This window comes from Lepeophtheirus salmonis, chromosome 13 (assembly GCF_016086655.4).
Source record: "Lepeophtheirus salmonis chromosome 13, UVic_Lsal_1.4, whole genome shotgun sequence".
Lineage (NCBI taxonomy): Eukaryota > Metazoa > Arthropoda > Copepoda > Siphonostomatoida > Caligidae > Lepeophtheirus > Lepeophtheirus salmonis.
The window spans coordinates 41,258,634-41,273,839 of record NC_052143.2 but is presented as its reverse complement, the minus strand read 5'-3'; the positions used below and the strand labels follow the sequence as shown (position 1 = coordinate 41,273,839).

Below are 15,206 nucleotides of genomic sequence, written 5' to 3'. Positions count from 1 at the left end.
GAAACAGAAAAAGGGAGTCATATTTGATCAAGAAAAAACAAAATGTGGTGTGTCATAATTAAACATATAATATAAAATAATTTATTATTCCCGCGAGTTTATGAAGCAGCAGCCTCAGGCTGCGCTTCGGCATTACCAGATTCAACATCTTCCACTTTTTCCTTCTTTTCTCCGTCTCCATCTAAATGAATAAAAATATGAATAAATAAACAGATTGTTTAAGGGCTTCTTTTTTAATATTACCTTCGGCTTGCATATCCGACGTCCAAAGAGTGAGATTGTCTCTAAGTAGCTGCATAATAAGAGTGGAGTCCTTATAACTTTCCTCTGATAGAGTATCTAATTCGGCAATGGCGTCGTCAAATGCGGCTTTGGCCAATCGACATGCACGATCAGGAGAGTTTAAAATTTCATAATAAAAGACGGAAAAGTTGAGAGCAAGACCCAATCTATAGATAAAACATGGATTCAATTAAATTAACAAACTCATACTTTATTGTTAAGAATATCTTCAAAATAATCTTTTTCTATTTAAAAAAATACCTAGTTATATTTTTTTTAAAGACTACATGAAAATATCCAAATATAAAATCTTATACATTAAGTTAGACCAACTCAAATTCATGACACGCAAGAGTAGGCACTGAAAAATCTTGTTACCAAACACAGTTAAATAATATATTTAACTTTTTTCTTACAGTCAATATTGTTTAACTATAAATGAATTGCATTTTCGCACATCCTGAGATATGTTTGTCTTTTAATTCTGATAATGTAAATAAAACGCTTTTATTGAAGTCATAAATCAAATGTCATCTTGGGGGCTCTTAAGTTGGTATTGATACAACAAAAAAAGTACACATTTCCAACATATCTGTATGCAACTCTGTCAAATGGATTTAAGATTTAAAAAAAACCAAAAACAAACCTAATGCATCTTCATTAAATACAACCGTGATATTTAAATCAAATGAAAGCAATAAGAACTTTGACTAAATAATAAAACTAGGAAATGCATTTTAGCTACGACAGAGTGAGGGATTCTTATTTGTTGTATGAATGGGAAAGGGGAACTTGGTTGAGTAGGGGATAGAGGAGGCGACATGAAAAGGGAGTATTAAGAGAGTGAGTGAGGAGGTACCTTATTGGATGAGTAGTTGGAAGCTCTGACATTGCAGTGTCACTGGCTGCTTTATAAGCTACGAGCGAATTTTCCGCTGCCTCTTTCCGGTCATTGTTGGTGGCAAATTCCGCCAAGTAGCGATGATAATCTCCCTTCATTTTGTAGTAAAAGACCTTGGACTCTCCGGTGTTTGAGCATGGAATCAAGTGCTTGTCCAAGACGGACAAGATATCTCCACAAATATCCTTGAGTTCCTTTTCGACCTGAGAGTGGGAATGGGATTAAAGGGTGTTGGGACTGAGGCAGTGAGGGTCTCACCTGTGTCCGGTAATTTTTGATGAGATTAAGTTTATCCTCAGAGGCTTTGTTTCCTTCCTTGGCCTCCAGAGAGGAAATGATCCTCCACGAGGCACGGCGAGCGCCAATCACATTCTTATAGGCGACTGAGAGCAAGTTCCGCTCCTCCACCGTGAGCTCCAAGTCCATGGAAGCCACCATTTTCATGGAGGTCACCATTTCTAAGGAGAGAACAACAGAGAGAGAGAGGGGTCAATCTCTCGAGACGCACGCAGGAAACCCACGGCTCACACACTTACCATCGTAGCGCTCAGCTTGCTCAGCTAATTTAGCTTTATACACACAGTCTTCTCTTTCGGCCATCCCGATGTCTATCCAAGAGTGCGCACAAGGATCGTTGATGAGGAGTAAAAGCTTCTCAAATCCAAGGAAAATAAGCAGCGATGAAAAAGAAAGAGAGAAAGAGAGCCACTCGAACTGAACAAGAAGTTCAAAAAGGAGGAGGAGTGAGAGAGAGTGAGTAAGTGAGTGAGGGAGAAGCTGCAGATAGAGAACAAGGGAAGCACAAGGAGCAAGAGAAAGAAAACTATAACGCACTCACAGAAACATACAAAAACAAAAACAGACGTAAAGAGAAAGAGAAAAAGAAGGAGGAGAAAGAGAGAAAAGAAAGAGGGGGATCTCTAAGCTAAGCTAAGAAATCCAATTTGGCCAAAGGAGGGCGCTTCTTCCTCTATTAGCTCCTCTTCTATTTTCTTTCCTTGCTCTCAATAGGCAGGATCCGCCTACATTTGCCTGGGAATGCCCTCTTCCCGGTACATCCATATTCTCGGACTAAAGCTTTCAACAAAGGTGCAAAACGCGCCTGTTAGTTTGAGAACATTCAAAGTCATAGAGTTATCTTTTTCCCACGCAAGGTGTCGTTTTCTACGATACCCCAGATGACGTCACCTTTTTCTCATTTTCCCTTGTGCAACTTTTTCTTCCCAATGCATACTTTACCTTCTTAATTCAGTTGAAAGGATGAATTCATGAAGACTGCGTAGTAAGTAATAAAATAATATACAACGCTCCTAGCGGACTAAAAAAGTTTTGCTACGATCAATACCCTGTTGAAATTATAAATCACGTGCACTTTGATTCGTTACTTTATTTTACATCTTAATCTCGGCCATACCACCATTCAAACATACCATACATCATAAAAACCACTTCGTTCCGAGTCAATGTTATCTTTCTCTCTCTCCCGGTTCATTTCTTCTTCTTCATATTGTGTTTTTTGCGCATTCCGTTAATAAGTGAGAAAGTTCGAACAAGGTCTTGTAGTCAGACGTCCGGGGGCCGTCAACGCCCACTCAGGATAGCAAACAGTAGCAAATACTAATGCTCCCTTCACGACCTGTTTTCGATTTATTGATAGGATGACTATCATGTTCTAATGAGATCATCCGACCTATTTAAAAATAACTATGTGATAAGGATTAAGAGTCATATGTACTAGTCTATTATTATAATATTAAAACAAAATGACAATGGCTTCATTTCTTGGCTTAAGCAGTATTTTTTTATTAATCACCTATCATCAATTTTTGCTATTCGTGGTCAGTCTTATTTATTAACTTTAAAAAAATAATTGGGTAGCAACTAGCTATTATGATGAACATGCAAAAAAAAAGCGAGCATAAAATCCACTAAAATATAGCACTAAGTATTTTTAGGCTTAGCGTTATCTTTTCTTTATAAAAATTATGTTTTTACGATTAAATTAGATACATATGAAGGTTGAATAATTTAAAAATAATTAAGTACTAGTAAAAGTAATAATATAAATCTTTAATAGGAATGATATAGTTAATAAAACTATTTCATAGATGGCGTTACCCTCGTAAACTGTTTTTGTAAAACATAAAGCATTAATTGTTGAACAATTTATATATTCTATAACAGCACAATTATTGATTGATTAATAAATGCAAACAACATCATTGAACTGCGGGTTCTAAAAAGTATATTTTATGGAACATTTTTGCGGTATACTTATTAAATAAATTCAAAATCCGAAGTAACTTTTATTTTACGTTTGAGAAGTATATATAGTAAGCATGTAATACAAAGATTCGTGTTATTTTGTGGGAAGGAGAGACAGTTAGCAAGTCCTCTTGATAAGGATGGATAACACACGTAATTGAGTAGCACAATCAATTACTCTCTTTTTGGCGTAAATAACAATAGCTAGCCAATAAATCTATACTAAATGATAATGAAAAATAAATTATAATATTGTCAAATCATTTTATAATTTTTAAGTGATATGGATTGGGTTCATTGTAACAAATGCTCATTACAATTCAGGGCGAATCCAAAATGTATCCCTTTTCATATGACAAATTGCATGCACATTGTCTGTGGCTCTTGTTTTATATCCAATCGTTGTAGAATATGCGACTCATCCGACAGTTTTAGATCTGTGCTTATAGATAAAGACATGCCGGCTCAAATGAGATTCGTCTTTCAAGATCAAATTCCTCCACTTCAAAATATATTCAAAACAGCACAATTTAGAAAAAGTCAATGGAAACGTTTGTTCAATTCTCTTAAATGTAATTTACCCATACTGATTAAAAAAAATCAAAATTTAACAAAGTAAGAAGAAAAACCATACTTGTATGGATTGTAAGCAATTAAATATTTGATACAACAGTCTTCTTTTTTAATTAGATCCATCACTAATGTCCAAGATCAAATACAAAAACTGGAAGCCGATAATAAAAGTTTGAAAAACCGAATTTCTCAGAAACAAATACAACTTCAAGAAAACAAAAAAAGATTTTCAACAGCTCAAAAAGGAACAGAAGCCTCATACATCCTTCCCATGAGAAGTTCATATATGAAGGCTATGATTATTGAAAACGATATGAGTCGTCATAAATCAAATCTTACCATGGCATTGAACAGGAATTTTTCTTTTTTTGATAATTTCGAAGGGTAGCATCGAGGCCAATCTAGGATAGTATCTAACGGAGTAATGCTTAAGATAGAAAACAAGATCAATTCTTATAATAAATATATTTCGACTCATTAGATAAAATATTTACTATTCTAAATTTATATATGAATATAAACAAATATATTTAAATAAACAAGTAAAAAAATTCCACCTTTTTTATGGAACAATAAAAGACAAGTATGAAGCACAATCTATATAATCTTGCTAAAATAACAAAATAGGGAAAGTAAAAAATAAAAAAAATAACTATTGAAATCAAAATAGTGATGCAAAAAACATAGTAAGGAGTAATAATTAATTCATCGAAATAAGCTCAGAATAGGAAAAGAGGGGATCCTTGAAGGTAAAGAAGCTCCAAAATCTAGCTATAACTAGAAATTCTTCTTTTTTAACCTCTTTTTCGGAATTTTTGGCAAAATCAAATCCTTCCTTCGATCATCATCTACCTTGAACTTACGATTGATCTCAGAGGCGTCCATGCACGAACACCATGGAGTTTTACTTTTATCACATTTTAAAACCGCATCAATTAAAGTAAAGTATGAACTATCCACGCTCATGTCTCTTCTGTGCTTTACTGAATAATCAATAGTATTCAAACCTCCCTTCCGATCACGGTAATGAGTTACATCCTTTTGATTATAACAATTGGCCATATCCCGACTTGTTCTCTCCTCACGAAAATGAAGGTGTTCAAAAGTATCATCTTTCCCAGTGAGTATATTAGATTGCTTTTGAGGAGCTAAATCCGCATCTTAAATAAGAAAAATATATGTTTAAGTTGATAATTACAATTGACATATAAAACAATTACCTATGATACGAGCACGGAATTCGTCGTCTTCCAATCCCCATCCCCAGTAGTTATTTGACATTCCATTTACTTTGATAAAGTCTTCTTTTGTGATAAGAAGAATGCCACCGAAGAAAGTAGGATAGTCATACTTTGGATGGAGTCCAGGTGAGGTGAGATGTAAAGGTCCTTGATTTGGATAATTATAAGTAATTTGACTGTTTAAAGGTATTAAATCTACATCATGAATAGCAAAGTAATCGCAGTCACTTGGTGACTCGGCAAATCCAACATTAATAAGAGAAGCCCGATTGAACCGTAATGAATCAGATTGATTTATCACAAGGAACTTAGCAAATACTCCTAAAAAAAATATATATTAAATTAATTTATTGCAACAACATGCAATGTAATAACTTGGAAATCAAAGTAGTCTTTATGATCAGACAATTATAAATAAAGATCAAACAAAATACTTATTATTGTTACATTGTATCCAGTAATATTTACATTTGAAACAAGATCGGACATTCTCCTAACATTCAACACCGTATCGCTTTTTTTCCTCTTTTCGATTTTTTTGAAAGTTGAAGAGAAGCGAAGAACAAGTCTTTGCTTATCAACAAAAATAAATTTATTGGACCAATGGATCAACCTTAATTACCTTGATTAGTTAAAAAGGAAGAAAGATGAGGAATAAACACTAATAACTCTTCCCATCGATCTCGAAAGGGAACAAGAACACAAAGTTTATGTCTTCGTTGGGCTCGGGACGAATATTCCAAGTCTCTAGAAGCTGTTGAAGCGAATAAAACAAGGAAGCCAAGAAACACGGAAGCTCCAACGAAAAGTAGGAGCAATATTCGGCTATGATATTTCATCACAATTAATCAAGCCGTGTTCATACACATGGCTATAATATAAACTTAAAATTTTATGCACAAGTACAAAGACATTATAAAGAGTTACTTAATATTTACAATTTATAAATTTTTACATGAGTTATATCAATAAAAAGGGGCTGGAGTAAATACAATATAGGGTTGAGTGAGTGTTTTACATTCTCGGAACAATTATTAGATTGAAAACTCTGTAAAACTTATTTTATTGCAAAACAAAATATTATACATTCAAGTCCGGATAAAGGAAACTGGACTATATCCGGATTTTTCTTATATTTGACGTATATAAAAGAACCAAATTTTGTATATATTTATGTAAATAAGTAATTTTGAAACTTCTTCTCTCGAGGCAACATGGGTTTGATTAAATACTATTTTTCACAGACCACCGAGGATTTTTAGCTTATCTTTCAGCTAAAGGGTTTTTCGGGGGACTCATGATATGTATTCGTATTGATTGATAACACAGGGGACCACCAAATTACAATCTATGAAATTAAACAAAGAATATAATTTATCTTTCAGCACAAAATCCGAAACTGCAGTTTGTCTTTGGGTCGTCAGGTTTCAGAAATATTTGAGATTATAGTAATTCGAGACTATCATCGTTCAGAAACATTTTTTAGCATTAAAACAATCACTAAATTGAAGCGCGATTAATAAAGTTGATGTATAAAGGTCTTTTATGATTATATAAGTGTTTTTATTGATTTTGTATCCTCTTCTGAACTCGACATATTCCCATTTTTTGGCTGAAAAAGGATAAGAAATACACTCTTCTTGAGGCCATTATAACTTACTCATCATTCATAAATATAAGGAACACCATTTTCATATTATAGAAAAATATTCCGTCTTTTATTTAAAAAAAAACATATTTAGAAAATATGCATCTCCAAAGACTTAAGTTCGATTTGGTATTTTTTGAGTGATCCCATTTTTTAGGGGGATGAACTAGCAAATAGACTACATTATGTTAATATTGTTTACGATTTCAATGTCCTCATAATGACGTCATACCCCGTAATAAATAATAATAATAAATTTCATAATCATAACATAATACCGCACTTTGCACAAATTCAAATATAAAATAATTGTTAATTAGCTATATTGTTAATATTAAAATTCTCTACTTATCATAAATTGATCTCTTCATTTTTTCTATGCTGGAATCTCCTTCTCAATGAAGGAGTCCACTCTACTCTCTTATGAAGCCTGGCAGTTTTTATCGGATGATTTTTCATCCCGTTGTCCCTCGTGGAATGTTGAATATAATAATAATAATTTGTTAATAAGGTACTTAAACAATGAGAAGTTATAATCATAAAACTAAAATATACAAAAATTTGAAATTTAAATGCAATTTTACTTTAACAATTTTTAAAGCCTCAGATAATTCTTCATTCACAGAGACCTAAAGAAGAGGACTTTTATGCTCTCCAAGAATTAGTACAAAAGAAAGATACTTCTAACTTGATCATCCATCTCAAGAGATACTCTTATTCGGAACTCCGTATTCTACGAGGGGATGAAAATTCATCCGAGAAAACTGTCAGTCATTATGAGGGCATTGAAATCGTAAACAATATTAATAGTAGTAGTCTATTTACTAGTTCACCCCATAAAAAATGGGATCACTCAAAAAATACCAAATCCAACTAAAGTCTTTGGATATGCATATTTTCTAAATATGTTTTTTTTTTTTAAATAAAAGATAGGATATTTTTCTATAATGTGAGCTAGGATATTCCTTATATAATGGTCTCAAGAAGAGTGTCGTTTTTCATCACTTTTCCACCTAAAAATGGAAATATATCGAGTTCAGAAGAGGATACAGAATCAATAAAAACACTTTTATAATCATAAAAAACCTTTTTACATCAGTTCATTAAAAAAAAAACTATTTATTTTTATTAAAAATGCACCAATAATATATTCAAAGGGTCAATCATTGATATTTATAAAATGACAGACAATATTTCAAAAAGATATTAAGATCAATTATAGGGATTGAATTAAAATTTCTGGGATCAATTGAGATACCAGAGAATGTTAACTATAGCTTAAAACGTCCGTGTTATCTATTTGACTTAATTTGGCCCCATTATTGTCTTAGAAATGTAATCTATTAATTCTATTTTTGAGGCAGGGATTTTAAACAACTTTAAGTACAATTTGTGGTGCCTCCAAAAGGATTAATCAGAATAATTTGTTCATTGAAATGAACTATTATTTGTTGGAAAATGTGTTATTCCATACTCAATTTTAAGAAAAATTATTCGAGCTTCCTTTTGGATTGACGTGCTACAAATATGCAATTTTATTACAATGACTTAGTACTATTAAGAGTTGGTCATAAGTTATATATAATGGATTTTAATAATTAATTATGACTTAATGTATCTATATTTACATACGGAATTAAGAGAAGATCGATATGATTGAGTCACAACGGACATAGCTATTCTACTTCTGTGAAAATTAAATATTGTTATTTTTAGTTGGCTATTTGTGTTTTGAAAATTAGCTTGATTAATTTTTTTTTGTGATTCTCATGGACATTTCAGACAAAAAAAAAAAGCTTTGGCGCTCCAGATATACATGAAAGCGTTTCCGCCTTACTACGTTCAATTTAATTTAGCAATCCCATTTGGAGCATTTTACGATTTTATGCCTCAAAAACTGTACAGCTTTCTATAACGAGCGCACTAGTGTATGTAAGTACCAGGGCTGCGAAGTCGGTCCATAAAATCCGACTCCAGTATTTTGAATGTCACCTACTCCAATGCACATAATTATTCTTTAATAATATGCTTTATAGGCAATATAAGTACTATTGAGTCATTTGAGTCCATATAATTTATATATATATATATATTTAATTTATAAGTAGTTATTAGTTATATGTAGCAAATAAGTTTTCTTTGTATAAAGAAAATATTTGGAATAAAGTATATCTAACTAGATGAACAAGAAATAAAATGGATCAAAACCTATCTATTACTAATACATTAATAAGTTTTACAAAATAATTTATATACTCGTAGCCAAGGAACTACAATACATACAACATATCACTGCAATTTTACACTTTACACTTATGACTTTGGCTATTCACAAGTCTAATTAATGAACTAGCAAGGCTAGTGGCTATGCTCTGCCCTATATAATAATTTAGACTTTAGAAGTGTTCAGGAACTGTGATTCCATGGACTATAGAGAACGTTTAAAGTTTGTGAATTAAACTTATAATTTAGTTAACGTAATAAGTTTAATAAATTAATAGTACTAATACCTATAAGTTATAAACATTTAGGAAATGACTTTATGAATACTCAATCTAAGCCTTAGAATTTATATATGTTTTGTTTACATAAATTATAATAATTTTCCTACTCCTGACTCCGACTCCCCAAAAATGGCACCGACTCTGACCCCACAATTCTGCAGCCCTGGTATGTAAACTGTACAAGCCTTGTACTACCTTATGATTGGAACACCAAACAGAACAAAAATAATAGCTGAACGATGAACAAAAAAATAAAATGTACAGAACGCTAAAAGAAACGCCAAAATAGCAGTACACTTACAAGCCTGCGAATTATTATAATCTCAAATATTTCTGAAGCATGACAACCCAGAGAAAAATTGAGATCCTTTTTGGATTTCGCTCTCAAAGAGAATTTATATTCTTTACTTAAACTCATTGCTGGAAATTTTGACCCTCTAATTGACCTTGTGTAATCAATAAGAAATTATTTAAAAAATAAACATACAGAAAAAAATATTAAACTCAGGAAATATTAAAAACTAAAATGTTATTCATCTCCTAAAAAAATCTATTTAAAAAATATTTTTTTCTGCCTTAGCTTTCTATAAATATATCAACTATATGTAATGTGTGCATTAAATGCTGTAATATATTTTGATATCGAGACTAAAATCGTTTTATTTTTTACTTGTCTAATGTATATATTATGTAACAGGTGTTTTTATAAAACTGAATGGGATAAATTTATTCTTATTCTAAAATTATGGATGCAGTGAAGCTGTAATTCAGAAATCAATTTACAAACTATTCTTACCAAGTCCCTCAAACAAAAAAAAAATCAGATCTTCTTTGAAAAAACTGTTATTCCCGCACTGAATATAGATTAGAAGACAAACGTAATCTATTTTTTATAGCCTAAAAATCTAACAAACATATATTAATGTTATCTATTCTTCTAATTCGGATATTCTGATAAGGAATATCTATTTCCTAGATAGGTAAATGTATCCTTTCAGTATTATTTTTTTAGTCAGTCAAGTATTCTAAGGTTGAAAATTCAAATATAGTATAAAAGATTCAACATAGAGGTATATAATTGTAAGTAATTGCTGTTGTAAAATATTTATGATCATTTATTATTTTAGAATATATTTGTAACAGAATGGTATCCTTCACCACATTGTATAATTATTATGTATTTTTTTTAGTTAGGTCTAGATCAGATTCCCATGGTAGGTTTTGGTCTTGATTCGTATTGTTACCCATTTTTGAAATTCTTTGTTACATTCCACCACTGGAGTGGCACAAATTTCACAAGAGAGGCTACGTTAGAAAGATATGTTTAAAAAAAAAAAGATATTTTTTTGGGGATAATTCAAAATCTACGTAATAGAAAACTTAACAATTTTATCCCACTTCCTTCCCCTTACGTAAAGTAACGTTTAGATTAATGAATAATGATATAGCACCGAGGCAAAATCATAACGTAAAAATATTTTTTTCTTTAAGTTACATGCAAACAAACTTTTTTAACTGATAAAATAAATAATTTAATAAGATAAGAAGGATACTAATGGGGAATGGGCGTTATGACGGGTAACCATATCTATCATAGTTGTACACGTATATGCATATATATACACATAGACGTGTACATGCACAATAGATATAGTAAGTGGTAACCCGACTTTATTTAATTACTAGCATTGCCCGGAGTAAGTAGGTGCCGGCTAAAAGTCTAATTTTTCAATATTAATAGGGAAGATTTACATACATGTAAATCCGGTGTGTTTTTTAGCTGGCCCGTTAATTTGTAATTGGTAGTATAAAGAACAAATTTTATTTCCTTAGCAGTTGTCATTAATAGCTATACAACCAAATCAGTTTTTAATCCAGTTATAACAGAAAATGTTATTGACCTTGATCATATTTTTTTACTTAAAATATTTCAAACATCCTTTGAATATAGATTACAAAACTAGCGTAAGCTATTCTTCATAGCTTAAAAATCTAACAAACATAATATATTTTCTATTCTGATCAGGAATATTTATTTCCTATATAAGCAATTAATACATTCACTTTTATTTCTTTAATCAGTCAAGTATTCTAAGGCTGAGAACTCATCTAATTCTGACAATTTCATTTTTATTAAGGACATTTTTCAATTATAATTACGATTCAGAACTATATATTTCCACCTGAAATAGTTATATTAGTGTGCTTTCATAGAATCGATTGATTTTTTCAATCATAATTTAATTTTCTTACTAAAAATTGAAATAAATATAAAATGCAAGGTTGCGTTGTATATATTTAGAATAATAATACGAAGTTAAATAAATTAAATTAGGGTCTAATTATGGCATTTTAGTTTTTGATCAATAAATCTTCAGTTTCAAAAAATATAAAATTTTATTTCAAATACTTAAATGTAGCTCATACTATGAGTTATCAAAATGTGTAAGTTTTATCAATTTTTTATGAATGATTGTGTGTTTCTTGGGGCAATATATGTAACTTTAATTTGTAATTTAATGAATGCTTGGGAGGTGAATAGTCAGAGGTGTCATGACTTTTTATCAAATTAGATGGAAGCAGACATATCGGGTGGTCCATTGAAACCTAAACATTTACAAATTAAGTAATTAATAAAGGTTGAATTTAATTTATATTTTAATATATTAAAGCAATTAGTTACAAATCAAAACAAACCTGAGCTCCTTAGCTTACATACAAGTACAGAAAAGGACACTTGAATGAGATGGACTAATTTCCATTCGTGCATCCTTCACACTGGGCGTCTCCAGGATCACAGTCTACGTTGTTAGCAAGTCCGAAGAGTTGGAGAAGAAGCAGGGCTCTGTCGAAAAGACCAAACTGAAAAGAAAACGGCCCAGGCAGTCCTCTCAAGTCCATGAGGGCTCATACAAGAAATCTCGGTGTTTCCCCCCAGACTGTCCCAAAAAGCTATCAAAAAAGTGGATGGAATGAGCATTGTGAGGTTGGAGAGGCCACTTTTGAAACCAGCAATAAAAGAAACTCACCTCCTTCGTTGCTAGACTCTTTTGAACTCTTTTTTTTTTTTTTGACACTTTTGGGCTTCCTACAGCCCTGATGCCAACCCCCTCAACTACACCTTTTAGGGAACTGTCGAGGGGAAGGCTTGTAGTGTCCGTCATCCGAAAATCGAGGCCCTCAGAGCCACTGCCATCCAGCATTGGGACGCCATTACAGAGGACTAAATTCAGAGGGGCTACCAGACCTTTCTCCGGCGCCTGGAAGCCATCATTGCTACTAAGGTTGGCTACATTAATGATTAAAAGAACTCAGATAGACATCTCTTTATGGTATTAATTTTATTTAAATTATATTGTTAATTAATAAATTATATCTTGTTGAAGTTTAAAATTCAAAGTGTTTAGATTTTAATGGACCACTCGGTAAAAGGAAGGAAATACACATAAATCCCACTCCTTATCTAGTAAATGCATAGACATGAATTATTCCAATGTCAATCCTCAATTCTAAAAAGGACTTATAACTCTAAAATAAATCATCATTATTAATATCCGCCATTAATGATTACATGCACTTTATACTAATATGTTCCCTACTCAAGAATTAAAGAATAATGATAACAGCTTTAGAAAATTATAAAAAACACTGTTCAGGTTGCAACTACAAAAAGTATTGAGCTTGTCAAACGTAATATTTTTGACAAATCCTTTTATTACACTACCTCTCCTGTATTCCTGTAAAAAATAAATTTTGATATGATCCGTAAAATAAAAATTATAATCTTTTCATATGAATTGTTGCCATTTTTGCAGTGCCCTCTAGTTAATAAAACACTTGCCTCTCCTTGGCCCATAATCTAGCAACATATGTATATGTACATTTAACAAATAGTTTAGATATTTAATTTTTCCTGTTGAATTGGAAAAATCTGTTTAAAAAACCCATTCTAAACTAAGAAATATTTCTACTTAAGATATTAAAGTCAAGGATATTTTCTTTATAAATTTAGATTGATGTATTTCCATTTTCAATGTCAGAAGTTGATATATTCATGTATTGCAATTCCCATTGAAATTACATACAGCACTATGCGAGTACGTTGGCTTAAATATGTGTTGATCGTCCTTCTGAATTTCATAATATGGGTAAGCTTATGTCAAATGTACATAATTTTTACCTTCAATTATATATTTGGTAGGTCATTTACACGAACATCCATATGAGATGGAAAGAAATTCCGTGCAATTATTCCATGCCAAATACGTTATTCCATGCTAAAAAAGGAAAACAATTTCCCAATATTTAGCATTCTCTCTCCTCCGCTGAATAAAGGGATATTTTTGCTGGAAACATCTGGAAGAAACTACCTTAACCCCAAAGAACTGTGTGCCTTGGAGAGTGCCGCCAAGAATAATCCAAATAGACAAATTTATTATTTATTAACTAATATTGAATTGAAGGTTTATCCCGCTCTGAACTCTTTACTGGATACATATTTCAATATTAATGTAGTTGGTATTGAACTATCCTCATTTTTTCTCCGAACTCCGATGGAGTATCTCTGGTTTCATAATAAAATTCAAAATAGTAAACATAAAGTGTCTCATTTAAGCGACGTTTTAAGATTTTTGATCATTGCCACTTATGGAGGAACATATTTGGACTCTGATATCATTGTACTGAAAGAATTTCCAACCCATTTTAATTTTGCAGGTGTGGAACATGTTGAAAAGCCCTTCGTTGTCGGTAAGATTAAAAAACAAACACCAATGGTTGAATATATCCCATGTGATACACATCTTTTATCTTACAAATATTCTTCTTTTTCAGCTGTTGGGATATTTCATTTTAGTAAGAATCATACTATAATCAACAGATGCGTCAATCATATGGCAAAAAATTTTAATGGAGATAGTTGGAGTCACAATGGTCCATTTTTGATGACAAACACTGTCAAAAATATATGCAACTTTGAGACAATGGAGGAAATAAACAATTCTAACTGTTATGAAATAAAATTGTTATCTCCTGAGGAATGTTATCCAATATACTACAAAGATTGGGAGTTTTATTTTAATCCTTTAAAAAATGACCACGTAAGGAGGAGTTTAAAAGATAGTTACATTGCACATTTATGGGGTAAATTTTCGAGTGATGTTCCTATAAATAAAAATACAACATTGTTTGAATTGGCAAATAATAACTGTCCTATTGTAGCTAAGAATTATCTATGATGAGTTTTAAAGGTTTAATCTTTGCAACGAGGAATTTATCTTTAAAATAATTTCCAAGTACCTCAAACTCTTTATATGTCATAAATTAAGTCTATAAATATTTATTTTTATATTCTGTCAAATTTGAAATATAACTCTTTGATTACATACAAAATAATGTATAAATTTAGTACATTGCTCTTTATAGCCTTACAGAGTTTCAGTTTAGACTAAATCAGGTAAAAGCCACATTTACAAAATATTAATTTTCCTTGCCGTCAACTTCCAACAGGTGAGCCTTCACAATTAACAAGATAAATTAAAATATGATTAGTACTTGCAGAATAACTGTCGTATGAAATTTAGTTAAATCAAAGATGTGAAAATGAATACTTTAAGAACAGTTATTATCAATAATACAAAAACTACAGGAATTATATTTTTTTAATTTACTTCTACTGTAATATGAAGAATTGTGTATTAAGGTTGATGTTATCTGGCAGAAACAAATGACTGTCCTATTAAAACAACGCATAGTGTAATGTCTGGCCCGTGACCATAGATGTAAGATGGATG

General features: G+C 31.4%; 3 protein-coding genes and 2 non-coding genes across 7 annotated transcripts; 3 read left to right on the top strand and 2 right to left on the bottom strand.

The window, feature by feature from the left end:
• 14-3-3epsilon (tyrosine 3-monooxygenase/tryptophan 5-monooxygenase activation protein epsilon) lies at positions 1 to 2,010 on the bottom strand. Its single transcript, XM_040724322.2, has 5 exons — positions 1,720 to 2,010; positions 1,442 to 1,641; positions 1,142 to 1,386; positions 244 to 449; positions 1 to 181 (listed from the first exon to the last, which is right to left on the bottom strand). Exons 1-5 carry the CDS (start codon positions 1,781 to 1,783, stop codon positions 99 to 101), a joined length of 798 nt encoding a protein of 265 aa, XP_040580256.1. The 5' UTR covers positions 1,784 to 2,010; the 3' UTR covers positions 1 to 98.
• Positions 2,011 to 2,149: 139 nt separating this feature from the next.
• LOC121128735 (uncharacterized) lies at positions 2,150 to 4,494 on the top strand. Its single transcript, XR_011783294.1, has 3 exons — positions 2,150 to 2,465; positions 3,728 to 4,063; positions 4,139 to 4,494. It is a non-coding gene; the product is annotated as an uncharacterized protein (transcript).
• On the top strand, positions 3,540 to 3,635 carry LOC121128791 (U6atac minor spliceosomal RNA). Its single transcript, XR_005868283.1, has one exon. It is a non-coding gene; the product is annotated as a U6atac minor spliceosomal RNA (small nuclear RNA).
• Positions 4,472 to 7,085, bottom strand: beta4GalT7 (beta-1,4-galactosyltransferase 7). The gene is made up of 3 exons (XM_040724320.2): positions 5,885 to 7,085; positions 5,242 to 5,583; positions 4,472 to 5,181 (listed from the first exon to the last, which is right to left on the bottom strand). The coding sequence occupies exons 1-3, from the start codon at positions 6,099 to 6,101 to the stop codon at positions 4,799 to 4,801; spliced, it is 942 nt and encodes a 313-aa protein (XP_040580254.1). The 5' UTR covers positions 6,102 to 7,085; the 3' UTR covers positions 4,472 to 4,798.
• Positions 7,086 to 10,339: 3,254 nt separating this feature from the next.
• LOC121128732 (lactosylceramide 4-alpha-galactosyltransferase) lies at positions 10,340 to 14,805 on the top strand. Of its 3 annotated transcripts, none has more exons than XM_040724321.1 (4): positions 10,340 to 10,494; positions 13,427 to 13,562; positions 13,616 to 14,163; positions 14,248 to 14,805. In XM_040724321.1, the coding sequence occupies exons 3-4, from the start codon at positions 13,689 to 13,691 to the stop codon at positions 14,649 to 14,651; spliced, it is 879 nt and encodes a 292-aa protein (XP_040580255.1). In that variant the 5' UTR covers positions 10,340 to 10,494; positions 13,427 to 13,562; positions 13,616 to 13,688; the 3' UTR covers positions 14,652 to 14,805. The 3 variants fall into 3 exon arrangements, with proteins under 3 accessions (XP_040580255.1, XP_071749031.1, XP_071749030.1); XM_071892929.1 differs by lacking the exon at positions 10,340 to 10,494 and adding an exon at positions 10,709 to 12,746; XM_071892930.1 differs by lacking the exon at positions 13,427 to 13,562 and having other exon boundaries at positions 10,380 to 10,494.
• The last annotated feature ends 401 nt before the right edge of the window (positions 14,806 to 15,206 follow it).